General features: G+C 36.6%; 1 protein-coding gene and 1 long non-coding RNA gene across 5 annotated transcripts in view; one reads left to right on the forward strand and one right to left on the reverse strand.

Annotated features, from left to right (window-relative positions):
- The window catches only part of LOC113438234 (uncharacterized), a 28,076-nt gene extending 26,229 nt beyond the window's left edge, over positions 1-1,847 (reverse strand). Inside the window, exon 1 of the long non-coding RNA XR_015743271.1 lies at positions 1,765-1,847. This is a non-coding gene — a long non-coding RNA (uncharacterized LOC113438234). The remainder of the gene's footprint in view (positions 1-1,764) is intronic.
- The window catches only part of GRHL2 (grainyhead like transcription factor 2), a 93,692-nt gene that overhangs the window by 4,645 nt on the left and 73,330 nt on the right, over positions 1-15,717 (forward strand). For all 4 annotated transcript variants that reach the window (XM_026703503.2, XM_026703504.2, XM_087931564.1 and 1 more), the window contains exons 2-5: positions 11,841-12,030; positions 12,706-12,773; positions 13,701-14,094; positions 14,894-14,949. In XM_026703503.2, the coding sequence (XP_026559288.1) occupies positions 11,841-12,030; positions 12,706-12,773; positions 13,701-14,094; positions 14,894-14,949 (708 nt within the window). The remainder of the gene's footprint in view (positions 1-11,840; positions 12,031-12,705; positions 12,774-13,700; positions 14,095-14,893; positions 14,950-15,717) is intronic.

Below are 15,717 nucleotides of genomic sequence, written 5' to 3' on the forward strand. Positions count from 1 at the left end.
TACCAGATACTTTGGTATGGCCAGAATAGCAATTCATTTGGAAATTATACTAGTGATACCATGGACTCTGGACCATACATAGAAGAAAGTTGGCAACCCCTGATAATACAGCAATTTAAAGTAGCACAAACTGAAAAGGGATCTCTAAAGAAAAACAAAAATTATGCCTTTCCCAAAAACAGAAAGTATGGAACCTGAGTGTGAGCCTCAAGAATGTTCTCAGTTTGAGAAAAATGTTAAGAGAAGATCTGCTTTGGGCTTAACAGACGGACATCAAAAAGCAGGGACATCTTTAGAAGGCTACTTCTACTTCTGGACAAGTTCATATAAAGCCAGGAAATCCCTCAGAATAGCTTTTTTAAAGGCTAAATCAAGATGTAATTATGATAGTTAACCAATTTATGTAGGCAAGACCAGTGTAAATGCAGCCATGTTGACTGAATGAGGGCAATTCTGAGATTTCTCTTTTTCTATTTTCCATCACTACATCCTGATGAAGTTAGATATATACATATAAATATCTGAATTATGATGTGCATTAAAAGTCATTTCAGGAGTCCTTCATCACATAGTCAGACTGAAGAGCCTTCACCTACCATGTGTACTCTTAGAATTATACTTAAAATGCCAGGGTTTTTTTTTCTCCTGGGAGAACTTCCGTCAGTTCTTGACAGCTTCATCCCATTTACAGTTCCTTGACTATTAAATTTGTCACTATTGCACCTGCATGACAATTCTTAAAGGAATTCCTTATCTTTGTCCACTGTAAAGATAGGTAACCTTTTGAGAGTCTGTGGCTGCATTTAATCTTTTAGTGAGTCAGCAATGGTATGAAATAGATAGGGACCCCAACACCCAAAGGGACAGGGACAGGATTTCCAGTTTTAAATGGAAACGCTTGCTGCTGCCTTTGAAACCACAATTAGGCATCAGTAAATGATGGAGAGAGAGAGAGAGAGAGAGAGAGAGAGAGAGAGAAATACAGTTTATTTATTTTTTTGCAAACTGGTATATAGAATGGATGATGAAGTAAAAATAATTCCAGTAATTTACCTCCCTTATTGCTATATTTAGGGGGCCAGAATAATAAACTGTCTAGTTTACTGATGTTTGATTCCAAGGAAGAGTATGTTTCTTTTTAAAATCTATTATCTTGAAACTATATTCACTATAATATATTGGATTTCTCATCATTATTCTGATTAAAAAGTGGCACACAAGTATCATAAAATACACAACAAAGGAAAGCTCTCTGCACTCCTAGCAACCCACACAACTCTAGGCATTTATATAGTTAGTAAATAGGAATGGCACCTTAAGACTTTTTTAGGTCTGGAAATGCCCTAAAAGTAGAATCTCTTTCATTTAAACAGGATATTAGCTCATTTGTTGGAGCCAGGTTTAGATCTCAAAATTTGTAAAAGGAATTCAGGCGAGACAAGTTTCTGAGAGAAGGTCTCCAATCAAGCAGATATAATCAAAATAGCCTCAGGGAGAAAACCAAGTTTTCTTCTCCGGATCCTGACAGGCTAGGAACTCTTTGTTACATCTTGGATGATTTCTCCATGTACACTAAACTTTATGCTTGGAAAACTAAGAGGCGTGTGCAGTACAGTGCTCTAGATTTGTGTTAATAAATACGTATATCACAAAGAAATAAGTCAGAAAATATTTAGTGGGAATACATATAACGGGGAGCCACCAAAACACAATCCATTTCTGATCTAAGTATAGCATATAAAATCATACATTGCAATGTCCTACCTGACAATGAATACTTCAGCTTCAACCATAACAACACAAGAGCACACAATAGATACAAACTCAAGGTTAATCACACCAAACTTGATTGCAAGAAATACAAATTCAGCAACGGAGTGGTCAATGTCTGGAATACTCTACCTGACTCTGTGGTTTTTTTTCCCCCAAACCCCAAAAACTTTAACCTTAACACTGTCTACTATTGACCTCACCCCTTTCCTAAGAGATCTGTAGGGGTCGTGCATAAGCGCACCAACGTGCCTACCGTCCCTGTCTTATTGTTTCTTTTATTTTTCTTATATGTATCTATGTATTCATAACGATGTTTTTAGTTATACCTATTATCTTGACAAACCAAATAAAATAAAATAAAAATAAAAAATATTAACCATCAGTGCACTTTAGCAAGCTGGTTAATCCAGTTTTCCATTCATAATAAACAAGCATCATTGTGCCAAGTTAAGATGACATAATTAAACCAAGATGATTTTAAAAATGTTTGCACATTTCCCATGTGTTGACTCTTCGTGTCCTTTTACTTTGGGAAAAAAGCATCAGGAAGAGACTATCAATAATTATCTTTGCAAGGAATTATGGGAGTCTTTGTCCAGTTGCACATGTGGTACATGAAACTAGCACTGTAATTCTATACATGATTATTCAGAAATGATTTCAGCTTCTGCTGAGGCTTGCGTGTTAAGCCTAAATGCAAGGACTTGATATAAATAGTTATCTCGCTATGGGTTTGTTAGAATGGATTAAAAACTGGGATTGAAAATTTATAAATAAATGTTTCTTCTTTCCCTTTTTCATCTCTCTCTTCTATTGCCTATAGAAAGTGGGTTAATAAGTGGCTTAAGGCAGAGATTTATTTCCTTTTGGTGTTTGAAGTGCAGTTCAATAATAAATTTTATAAGTCCACTGAATCAGCAAATATGAATTACTGAAAGATATTTTTGCCCTTTTTTATTTTTATTTTTAAAGGGAGTACAACTATTGGAAATGTCAAACTCAATCTATTTTGCAAAATTCTGTTCAGGATGAGGAGAGAACCTATTTTTGCATTCAGATTTTTATGCTAGTCTTTTCCTACCCAGTTACAGACATGAGCTGACCAGTGGTGGTATGCTATCAGCTCGGCCAGGTTTGGGCAAACCGATAGTAAAAAATCACTACCAGTTAAAGCCTCCGACCATCAGCTGAGAGGATAAAAGACCAAAAAGCGCATGGGAAGGAGGGAGGGTCACTCCTAGCTTTTCGTTTCTTCATTCTTTCAGCTGAATGGCTTGTTAGGGATGCGTGTGTTAGGGATGCACATGCACTCACACACACGCACCACCGAAGTGGTAGCGACTAAGGTAGGATCCCACTACTGGAGCTGGCATGAAAATGAGATGCTTTGATCTCAGGATCCCTCCTTCAAAAGGGAAAGAAGAAGAGGGGAGGGAGGGAGGGAGGGAGTTATCTGTACTACAAGTAAATAGAAATACTATACTGGCTATATCTCAAAGTAGTTACAAGGACTTAAAATGATGAAGAAGTTAAAATTTCCTATCTTATGTGATTTGCCAAATAAAAACATAATTAATTAAAAGAATCTCCACCCTTCTTAGATGCCATTCAAGTCAATAAAACTTCCATATTTTGTGGTGCTATTAAATTCCTGAGGATGTCTGACTTATTACAAGCATCAAAAATGTTGCTGCCTGATTTGGCTCCTAATTTAATCTTTTCTTCCTCTGTTTCATGATTTCCTCAATCTAATCGCCATCGTGTTTTCTGCAGCACTTTTAGTATTCTCCTTGGTGCCCAGGAATCTTTCTGCCAAGTTATTCCTTTTTTAAAATTGAAATAACTGTAGTTCCTATCACTAAAAGAAAAGGAAAAAAGTCTCCAGTTGTTTGGTCATCTTGATTTCCCAGCTTGACTTTCTTGGGGACCCAGTGGATTTTTAAAGAATAATGGCAAGATGGGGAGATCATCCTGATCATGCTCACCAGAAAAGAGGAGGGGGAAATGAGATCCCTCTTACTTGCTAAGTTAGAATGCGATAAGAATTGAGCTGGGGTGCACGAAGTACAATGCACTGATTGCATGGAACCTGACACCATTGTCTTTGTGATCCCACAGATCAAATAGTTGGGGTAAAACTGTCTGAATGGTTTTTTTTTTAATGGGGACATAGAAGAGATTAAGGAACAAGATGGATTCTTGCAAATGCTTGCAACTCCATTTTACATCATAGAACTCCTGAAAGTCTATAACTATGCTTATCTTTTGAAAGGAACCTCCAACTCAAAGACTAATGGAGCCTTTGGACCAGAACAGAATTTGGCCATCCTTGGAAACAGAGAGTCGGTGCATAATTTGGTGGATTGCTTGATTTCCTTAATGCAGATCATGACAATGGTGGTAAAAAAATATTGAGGATTACCCTGCAGATAAGAAAGTTTGGGAAATTGTCAACTGGCTTCTGGTAATTTTTCAGACTTAGCATGAAAAGTTTTGGCTTTCCATAGCTTTAAGGCAAGAAAACCTAAATATCATAATGTAAAAATAAGTTTAACATGCATAATTAAAAAGTAATCAGAAACTGGTCCTAAAAACAATTTTAAAAAAACATAAGTGCCTGGTTCCATTCGTTGTGTGATATGCCTGTCTCCTTAAATTAGTGTCCCATCCAGTCGCTGCATGTCTTTTATAAAACAGGACACCAAAAAAGGTCTTATAGTCATCAGCTAAATGATTCACAACCCAGTGTAAAAGGGAAACAATGTCTTAGAATGCAGATGCCTGGTACATCACAATGATTCACACATTCTGATAGAGATAAAATAATACTAGGAATCAGGACTAAGCAACCTGCATGCTGCATGAAGTTTTCACACTTAATTTTGTACCACCTGAAGCCTCCTTCTTCCAAATTACATTACTGAAAACTAACATCAAAAGCATATTTTTACTGATTACTTATTTTGTTTTAACAATGAAGATGGGTGCATTAAGTCTCTGCTAGGCTTCACACATCTCTTTTGTATTGTATCTTACCCTAAGCTTAAAAAAAAAGCACTTGGAAAATTCAGCACCGTCAACTTCAGTGGTGTTCCACCATCACCCAGCATGCCTGTACTCCTTGTATCACAAATAATTATTCATTCCTGCTATAAAACATATTTCAATAAAGAAGAAAAAGCTTTTTAGAAAGTTTTATGCTGTTTTCTATCAATCATGTTTATATTTATTTAATCATGTATATGTTCCCCTTGAAGACAATCCACAGCATAAAACATTTTGCACTGAAATATAAGAATACGATGGTGTGTCCCAATATAAATTATTAAACAAATTATTTTTAATGTGAATATTTTAAGGTATTTATTAAACATATGTCCCTTTTTTCCTTCAGAGCAAAGGTCTCAAAACTTAGCAACTTTAAGACTTGTGGACTTCAATTCCCAGAATTCTGGGAGTTGAATCCACAAAAGTGTTAAAGTTGCCCAGTTTGGAGACCTCTGCTTCAGAGGCATAGATGGTGTCCTTTCTCCTATTTTTCCCACAAGTCTATGAGATTGGATAGATTGAGAATGACTGGCCCAAGATCATCTAGCAAACCTTCTTCTCAACTCATAAACTTAACCACTGTGCCGCATTGTTTTTCTTACAGCCATTGTTGTTGAGGGATTGCCATAGCCTAAACTGATCCTAGCCTTGTGCAATAGTCCAGACAGGAAGCACACCCAGGAGAACTAGCTCTACTTTATTTTAAGTTTGTAGCTTAGCAGTAAATCCTTCTGCTGTTTAAATTTCCCATTGTCTAAACATTGCCCTGGCTGCAGTTGTTCCTATTTCCCAAGGTTCCATATATCATTACAATTATATGTAACCCATTCATTTGTATACCTTGTGTCCATCTGAGGATGGAGGAGATCTTCTCCAGGCAAAGCTAATTTAAGATGGACTGCCAAATGCAAGTGAATTTTTTTTTCCAAAAAAGATACCCTTCCCCCTTCGCATACAAAAGCTGATTTGACTAGGAACTGAATCCCACTTACTATTGGGGTAACATCCTTTGCCTTAAAAGACAGCAGATGATCTCAGGGAGATGGTGGAAAGGCAGTATTTATATTTATTTAGAGATTATGTTTAGCTACAGTTGAACCTAACTCCTAGGGTGGTTAGTGAGGTGCAGAGGTATTCTTGAGCATCAGCTATTTTGTTGGCTTATCTTCTACTTCCTTGACTTCGTAGTGTTGATATTGTTTTTATGGAGACAGTTCACTGCTTTCTCTCTCTCTCTCTCTGTGTGTGTGTGTGTGTGTGTGTGTGAGAGAGAGAGAGAGAGAGAGAGAGAGAGAGAGAGAGACTCCTGTTTTGCAAGTCTGCCTTTGGAAAACCATGGAATTATTCCAAAATAAAACTCTACATAATATTTGGCTTAAATAGAAATTTCCCTGTTGAGAAATCTGAAGGGTGGCCTTTCTTTGAAATGAGCTCAATTTCTTTTCTCAGGACAGTATTTGTTTATTTGTCAGGTGAAAAACAAACACACAGCCCAGTGTTCTGAAGTGGGTGATTTGCTATTCTAAACTTATGAGACTGAAACTGAGTAGGTGCATACATGCATGATCTCATTTACTTTTTCTTCAAAGCTAAAATCCTCCTATTGACTCATTCTTTCTTGAAACATCAAATATAGCCTTTCTTAGCCCAGCACCTCCCAGATGTATTGGAATTCTCTAGAATTCTGAGTATGAACGAATCCCTAAATAGGTTTGCTTGATTGATTACTAGTTCTCTATGAAAGAGAGTGGGTTGCAGTGAAGTGGAAGGGAATAGCTGGAATTGGCACCAGTCTCACCGGTCTCCAAACTTGGCAACTTTAAGACTTGTGGACTTTAACTCCCAGAATTCTCCAGCGAGCTGGCTGGAGAATTCTGGGAGTTGAAGTCCACAGGTCTTAATGTTGCCTAGTTTGAGGACCCCTGCTTTAGACTCTATTTCCTGACACCCAAATGAAGTTCAGTAAATTTTTAAACAATAAGTAATGAACTCAATCAAAGCCAAGGAGAGGTTTGTGTGCGTGTGTGTGTGTGTGTGTGTGTGTTGTGATCTTGGATCACCAATCCTTTTCTGTACCATTCTTGGATTCCTTCTGCTCTTGGTCCCTTTGCAAATGTCTCACAAATTTGGCCCCCAAGAAATTAATCCTGTCTTTTGTGCTGCATCTGACTTTGACTGCTTCAAGGTTGCTTAATGCATAGATTGCATCTACCTTCTGGGTCATTCTCAATTAGCTGGCTTCATCAAAGCCGGTGAAGACTTGCCTTAGGGGAAGGTCAGGGTTAGGTTGAGGTTAGCCACATCAAGATAACTAGATAAAGATTCCCGCACCCCCACCAACACACTATAGAGCAAGCGAACTCTGCTGGAAGGCGAAAGAGAAGATAAATAACATTTTCTTCAGCTGGCAGAGAAATGGAAACATACAGTTCAAGAGTTCCATTTAAAATATAATCATTAGGTTCTCCCCCACATTTTTATCTACTGCTTCCAGGCCTTATCTTCCTCCTTCATATTCCTTCTGCCATTCATTCTTTGTAAACGGCACCTGTAAAATTATTTCAGCCAAGTGTTCAGATAAGAAGCAATGAATTTTCCTTTCAAATAATCCAGAGTGGCACTTTAATATTTGGTATTGTGCAATAATAAAAGGGGGAAATATCCAAACAAATGCAAGAAGCTCTTTCTACAGGAAAGCTGCTATGTAATGGTGTATTTCTTGCGATAGAAAATACACTAACACCCGTATCCCGACAACCCAAAATCTAAATTAATGTCTATGGAGATTCTCAGTCATCCAGGTCATGATTATCCCAAAGGTGTTTTTTCAGAAAGCAACTGGACTTTGTTTTTCCTTGAAGATGTTTTGCTTCTCACCCAAGAAGCTTCTTCAGAACCGAAGAAGCTGCTTAGATGAGAAGATAAACGTCTTCAAGGAAAAACAAAGAAAGTCCATGTTGCCTTTTGAAAAAGTCCCTTTGGGTAACGAATTAATGGAGCTTTGGCAAAAATATGGGTGACATCAAAATTTCTTTGAGGCTCTTTTTTTCCTGGTTTTCCTGGGGAATTTACTTTTTAAAATCTATGTTAGGGTTTTAATGTTTGCTGACTCAACTGGTGAGAAAGCAGGTCTTTGATTATAGATATTTGGGGACTACATAGAGTACATTCCTCATATACTTGGATTACTTTTCTGTGAAAGCAGTTATTTGTGGTGTTCTAATACAAAAAGTGATATTTGATTTAATTTCCTTTTTTTAACCAACTTGTCCCTGGTAGGAAGATATTTAAACATGGAATAGAAATCTGTTGAATCACCAATACTGATGTAATTTGTTTGATATTTGTTAAGTTTATAATTTTTATGTTGGAGATATAAAAAGCTTTGCATGGAAAATATGTATGTAGAATTTGTCCTTGAAATTTAGGTAAATACCTAGAGTTCCTTCAAAACTTAACACCAAATAATAATGATTAGGACATTGGAGAAACTTACTGTATTAAATGGATGGGAAATAATTGTTTTAACTATCTTAATTGAATGTAAATTTAATTTAATTTTTGTGTCACTTCTAGTATTTTTGCAAGAAAATTAATGGCACTTTATTCAGTGATCAAAGACCTCAAAAAGATTGAACGTTCCTGATTTTGAGCATACATGTTCAATATTCTGCATCTTCGGTTAAAATAATCCAATAGTGGGCAAAATACATTGCTTACCAAAGGTACCAATATTAGGTTTCATAAACAATACGTTATTCTGGTGTCAGGGCAATTTCTTATATTCCTAAGGATGTGCTTAGGTTAGTTATCTTTATCTTCTGATAATTTGTCAAGCAGTGAGTTGTATCAAGAAACTTTAAAAATATTTTAAAACTGCATGCTAATTCAGTGTGGACAGCTAATCTCAGTATATACCTAATTAAAAGGACTGAGTATATATCAACTACTTGTTAAAATGTTTTAAGTTCTAGTATTTGATAATGGTAAAGTTACTGTGTAATTGATTCACTGCTTACCTACATGTTCTGAGTTCTTGACATAGCCTGGTATTTCTCAACATTTTTCCATGCCTTGTGTCAGTAATTCAACATGTTCAGGCAACGATTAGGACTCGACTTCTGACATCTCATAGATCCCACTTCCCTTAAAAAAAAGACTAAGCACTGAGGGAGGAGTTGCTATGCTAATTTTTAGGAGCACGGGCATCTTGGGGGCATTGTGGGGAATAAAAATGGGCTCTCCAGCAGATTTATTTATTTATTTATTTATTTATTCATTCATTCATTCATTCATTTATTCATTTATTTATTTTGTCAGGCGATTATAAGATAACAGGTATAAGTATAAATATAGTTATGAATACATGAAATGGATAGATGTAAGAAAAAAAAACCAATAGGACAGGGATGGTAGGCACATTGGTACGCTTATGCATGCCCCCTACTGACCTCTTAGGAAAGGGGTGAGGGCAATAGTAGACAGTCTAAGGTTACAGTTTTTGGGGTTTGGGGAAAAAAACCACAGAGTCAGGTAGAGTATTCCAGACATTGACCACTCTGTTGCTGAAGTCGTATTTCCTGCAATCAAGTTTGGATTAACCTTGAGTTTGTATCTATTGTTTACTCTTGTGTTGTTATGGTTGAAGCTGAAGTATTCATTGACAGGTAGGACATTGCAATGTATGATTTATATACTATACTTAGATCGGACCGAAGGCGGCGGCGTTCTAGTTTTCTAGGTCTAGAATTTCAAGTCTGGTGGCATAAGGTATTCTGCAACGAGTAGAGGAGTGGAGAACTCTTCTTGTGAAATATTTCTGGACTTTCTCAACTGTGTTAATATCAGATAGGTAATGTAGGTTCCAGACTGATGAGCTGTATTCGAGTATTGGTCTAGCAAATGTTTTGTATGCTCTAGTTCAGGGGTCTCAAACTCAATTTACCTGTGGGCCGCTGGAGGCAGAGTCTGGGTGAGGCTGGGCCGCATAAGGGATTCCACAAAAAACGTTGTTAAAAAAATATCCTCAAATGTTATACGTTCATATCACGGTGGGGGCCACAGGATATCGTCCTGCGGGCCGTAATTGGCCTACGGGCTGCGAGAATGAGACCTCTGCTCTAGTTAGTGTAATATTACCAGAGAAAAAAACTACGTAAGATTAGGTTAACAACTCTTAATGCCTTTTTGGCTATGTACTGTAGTTACAGTGGGCTCTAGCACTTAAATCATTAGAGATGAGTACTTCAAGATCCTTGACAGAGTTTGGATCATCAACAAGGTCTTGACTATTCAGCCTGTCTTTTATTTTCTGATTTTTTTTGCCAATATGTAGGACAGAGCATTTATTTGTTGAGATTTGAAGTTGCCATTTGTTTGACCATTCTGATACATAGTCAAGTTCTTTTTGAAGGGTAGCAGTATTGTCTGTGGTGTTGAATAGCTTTACATCATCAGGGAAGAGAATGCAGTTGCTCTTAATATGATCACAGAGGTCATTTATGTAGAGTATGAAGAGAGTTGGTCCTAGAACACTGCCTTGGGGGACACCACTGTTGACAAGTACAGAATTTGACTGTATAATCGCTATGTATCTTTAACAAGCTTATAGCACTGGGCAGGGAGTAAATTGGAGGAAGATGCTGCCTTTGAAATGGACCCATGGGACAACATTTTTCCAAAGGCAATCTCAAACACAACTCGCCATGGTCACTTTTGAAAAAACTCTGGTTAATTTTGCACAATTTCAATACTTACTTTTTTTTTTTTAAAGAAAAGTCCAATGTTGCAATTGAATGCATGATCAACCTTAGTTAATAATTACAATTAGTAAATCACATTTTACTTGATTTCTAGAGTTATGGGAATTTTGTATTTTTATTATTAAAATCAATTTTTGGCTGGGACAACTGGATGACTCTTTCACTCATCATAGTATGATAGTTGTATGTAACAAATATTGAACCTTGCAAAGAAACTGGGAGCAAAGCAAGCAAAATAAATAGTTTAAAGGAATATTCTATTTTTAAAATCTTAATATTTGGGTTAAAACTGGCCATGTAGTACATAAGTTGAATTATTATTATTATTTATTGGGATCTTCTACAAACAATTTAAAGTATGAGTCCAGCTCTTTTTGCAGGCTGCCCTTTATAGTTTTTGAACATATTATGGACTATTTCTATAGTCAGATTCTTTCCAGTGATTTCTTAATCTAAGAGTTTCTTTCCTATTACAAGTGACCAAAAATGATTACATGAAAGAAAAGCACATGCTTTCTTATACTTCATCCTTCGTTCAAGTAATAAACATGTTGTTGCCATCATTTTGCACTTGATATCATTGTATGAAATAATTCTAAGAAGCTTTGATTTGCCTAAAAGCCAAGTAACAAAATTTTGTTTTGGACCAGAAGACCAAAGAGATTGTAATCCCCAATCTGCTATTCTGGTCCAAGGTAACCCTGTGAAAGTTTTAGCAAAATAGAAACCAGGTCCCAACCTTTCTGATTCTAATCCAATGCTGTAGCCTAGTTTTTGCCCATCTCATCTTCACCATCATGTTTGTTTGATGATACCATCATCATCATGACAAATGTTGTAGGCCATGATATCTGGAGAATGCCACATTGGCAATACTGCCCTAGTCATTATTATACAAAATGGTTCTTGTTGAAAATTATGAATTAAATTATGTATTAAATTATGAAGAGCAATTTCTATACAAAACTATAATGAAATGTTCATGTTGGAAAGACTTCAATATCGGTTCCGTAAAAAAACTTGTTAGTGTTTCCAGTTATGGAACACAGAGATCAGTTTCATTCATTGTTTGCATCTGTTTTCAGTGAGATAACAGAGCTTACCAATCATTGTTTTTAATTGTTGCATTGTAAGTTTTTTAAATTATTAGTTTTTTGTCTCCCTTCCTATATAGGATTAAAATGAGCTACCAGTAAAAAAAAAAAAAAAGGTATTTCAGATATGATAGCATGCTTTTTTTGTATTTTTAAACCGCAGTAAAAACCGGCTTGTGACTATAGTGCCAAGCGATGCTTCCTTTAATACCAGAAGAGCTTACACAAGTGAAGATGAAGCTTGGAAGTCTTACCTGGAAAACCCCTTAACGGCAGCAACTAAAGCTATGATGAGCATCAATGGAGATGAGGACAGTGCTGCTGCTCTGGGATTATTATATGACTATTATAAGGTAGGGAATAAGATGCTGAAAATGGGTTTTTGTACCTTATGATTCTTGACTCTTGACAAATGTATCTTTTCTTTTATGTACGCTGAGGGCATTTGCACCAAGACAAATTCCTTGTGTGTCCAATCACACTTGGCCAATAAAGAATTCTATTCTATTCTATTCTATTCTATTCTATTCTATTCTATTCTATTCTATTCTATTCTATTCTATTCTATTCTATTCTATTTTATCAGGTAGATCTGTTGCATTTCATTAAAACTGGCTCTAGTTGCATTTCCAGACTCAATCCAAGTGGTTGATGCGAGGATAATTGATTTGACATTTAAAGGGCAAGGTTTTTTTTTTTAAACTTATGTGTTTTACGAAGTGAGCCACCTGGAGTCATTATATGAGATATACTATGATAAGTCCTTGAAATATATAAATAAGTCCTGGAAATAAATAAATTAGTCCTGGAAACAAATAAATTAACCAAAGGATATATTTTAGAACTAGTTGTAATCTGCCCTTGACGTGCTTTCATGTGATCCACAGACTACCAAAGGCCAAGTACTGTAAAACTGATCTAAAATTTTAGATCTGGTCATCAATTCTAACTAAGTTCCACCACTATCATTAAGGAGCCCTTTATATCCTTTATACAATATTCAGCAGTTGTATATCCTGACATTTCAGGTTCCAAGAGATAGAAGATTACTGCCTGTTAACAAAGTGAGTGACAATCAAGAAGACCAGGACAAAAGGTATCTCTAAATATCTATAAATCTCTCTTTCTGTATATGCAGTATGTGTGAAGGGAGTTTTTATCTAAAGATAAAAATAAAATTAGCCAAGTTTTTTAAAAATCAAACTGAAAGTGTTGGAATTACAGAAGATCATAGATTAAGCATTGCAAATACTGGAGGTTTTTTTTTTTAAAAAAGAGATTGAATAACCTTTTATCTGAAATGGCATAGGATATCCTGCTTGACAGGGTGTTGTATCAGAAGACCTCCAAGGTCACTTCCAACTCTTTTATTCTATTAAACATTTTCTTAAATGTTAAATGCTGTTTTATATTACTAAGAAGTTTTAACTGCATTTGCCACTTCCCTCCCCACAAGGGTGGCCCATTCAATCAGCAAGAGCACCCTAGCCATGGTATCTTGTTCTGAGAAGTGCTCTTCTGTCACACGAGGTCCATGTTCCAGAAGGAACACTCCTGGCTGTTTCTTCCACAGCTAAAGCAACAGCAGCATTCCACGGTGGACTGGTAGACAGTGGGCAAGCTACCCACGGAACTGTCACAGTCATGATACTTCAGATGACTTATTGCTATTTCTATACCGCCCTTCATAAATAAGTTCCAGGATTGTTTGCAATATTAATCCAAAGCATTATAAACATCAGGGCAGCAGCCTGGAGTATTTTTTTTTTTTAGTTCACCTTCTTTGAAGGAAGTCAAATTTGACATTCATAATTCTCTCCTTCCACTTAGCCCAAGGTTACGAGTGAATTTCATGACTCAAGGCAAATTCAAATGTAGGGTTCCCTGTTTTAGTCAAACACAGATATCAACACCATGCTAATAACATTTAATTAAATAAGCGATCTGATTATTTATTTGCTTGCATTTAATCTATTTGCCTCCTCTCAAATTTTGATTTGACTTGCTGTATTTTTCCCCTCAGAAACTGTCTTTCCACCAGTGAAACACAAAGTAACTTGAGCAGCAATGGTGAAAACAGAGTCCAGGTCTTGAAAACGGTGCCAGTGAATCTCTCCGTGAACCAAGAGCAGCTGGATACTTCCAAAAGGGAGCAGTTCAGTTCAAATGTATCAGGAAGCCCATCCTCCATTTCTGTGACTGGAGTGATGGTGGTAAAAGCAGAGGAATATACTCCAGTTTACATGACACCGTCAGTGCATTATGCCAGGGGAGAAAATGAAGAACATCGGGGGGTCATATTTGAACATCCACATTACGAAGTGCCCACCATCACACCCCATTCCTATATGAAAGATGATCAACGCAGCACTCCAGACAGTACTTACAGTGATAACTTTAAAGATGGAGGAACAGAGGTACGTCTATTATTTTGGGCAATGTGGGAGCAGTTTTTTTATTTTTCTCAATGGAAATCAGGGCAGTTCATTCACTTTATCACCCCAATAAGTCAGTGATTTAGGCATAACTGAGAAATAAATTCTAAAACAATGGCTTTGGATAATGGATATTCCTGAGTGGCCAAGTGGGATAAATTCCATCTTTGGAAGGTGCATTCCAAGTGTTCCTCTCCACAGGCAGAAGATGACTAGCTAGAAAGTCTTTCAATGCTGTTATAGGTTTGCAGGATTATCTCTGCAACCGATGCTAATATCAGTGCTCATGTTCAATGTTAATGTCAATGGAGGTGGTTCTTCAAACAATTTGGTGTCACGCTATGAAGCGCATAATACAGCCAGCAGTGTAAATTGAATCCCAATGCAGCTCGAGGAGCAAAGATGTAACATGCGCTAATCAAGGAGTGCACATAATGGGATGTGCTGCCCTATTCCATTGCCGACATAACTTCTGAAGGCTCTTCAAGGACAGTCCCATGTAGAGTACATTGCAATAGTCCATTTGAGAGTTTTTAAAAAAATTATTCAAAGTACTTTTGAGATTCAAACAATCTTGAATACAGGTATTTATAAATCTACACTTGCCTCTTTTGAAGTTATCTTGATATTTTGTATCACATATAAGCGTTTTAGAAAAGTTTTTGTCTTTAGATCTATTGGATTGGAGCTAATCAAGTGGAAATCAGTAGAACTTAAGTTAGTCATGACTTTCTGCTCAACTACTCTTGATATATATAAATATTATTTCTTCATCTTTCAGAAATTTCGCAGTAGTTCAGTGGGTCCCGAGGAATATATTTATGAACAAACAGCCAAGTAAGTATTGACAATGAGAAAATACTGAAGGTACACTAGATTTATAAAAAACTTTTAATTGGCTTCAGGCTATAAAGTTGCATGATTTTTGCTTGGCCATTTATTATTAAGAAGACTTTTTAAACTTGCATTCAGCATACTCCATCTCCGTTTTCTTCTCCTATCTAAATGAAATTCAGAAGAAGAAATATACCTTGTAATGAGATCCAGAAGAGGTGCATTTTATCCATGTAATTTATGCCAGATAGCAAAGTGACAGTAAGAATTGGAAAATTTCTTCTCCACATCATTTTGGATGGCCAAAGGGAGATATCTATGGCTGTGAGAGTGATTTCCTCATCTTACTGTTATACGTGAATGTAATGTAGATGTTACCTTGCACCCAACACTATCGTTCCAAATGGAAAGGATATGGTAAAAATCAGTTCTATCTACCCAATGGTTGGATTCACTTACAAGCAGAAAGGGCTTCACAGGAAATTTTGTAGTTATTAAGGCTAAAATGAAAATGGCTGGCATCTTGGAGCCGATGCTTTCTGGGCCATTCAGCCTGAGCAAGGCTTCACTAGATCTTTGTGCTAGAAGGGCACTAGTGGAATAGGGTTCTGATAACCAGGTCTTTGCATTGATTCAAAATAGCTATTGGTAGGTAATGCCTTAAAATTGGTGAGATCCTGCAATGCTACTAGCAGTCTAGCTGCATTTTGTATCGCCTACAAAGGCAGATTCACACAAAGTGCAGTCCAGTGATCAGGATGAAGGTTAACT

This window comes from Pseudonaja textilis, chromosome 3 (assembly GCF_049901715.1).
Source record: "Pseudonaja textilis isolate UNSWEBS1 chromosome 3, rPseTex1.2, whole genome shotgun sequence".
Taxonomy (NCBI): domain Eukaryota; kingdom Metazoa; phylum Chordata; class Lepidosauria; order Squamata; family Elapidae; genus Pseudonaja; species Pseudonaja textilis.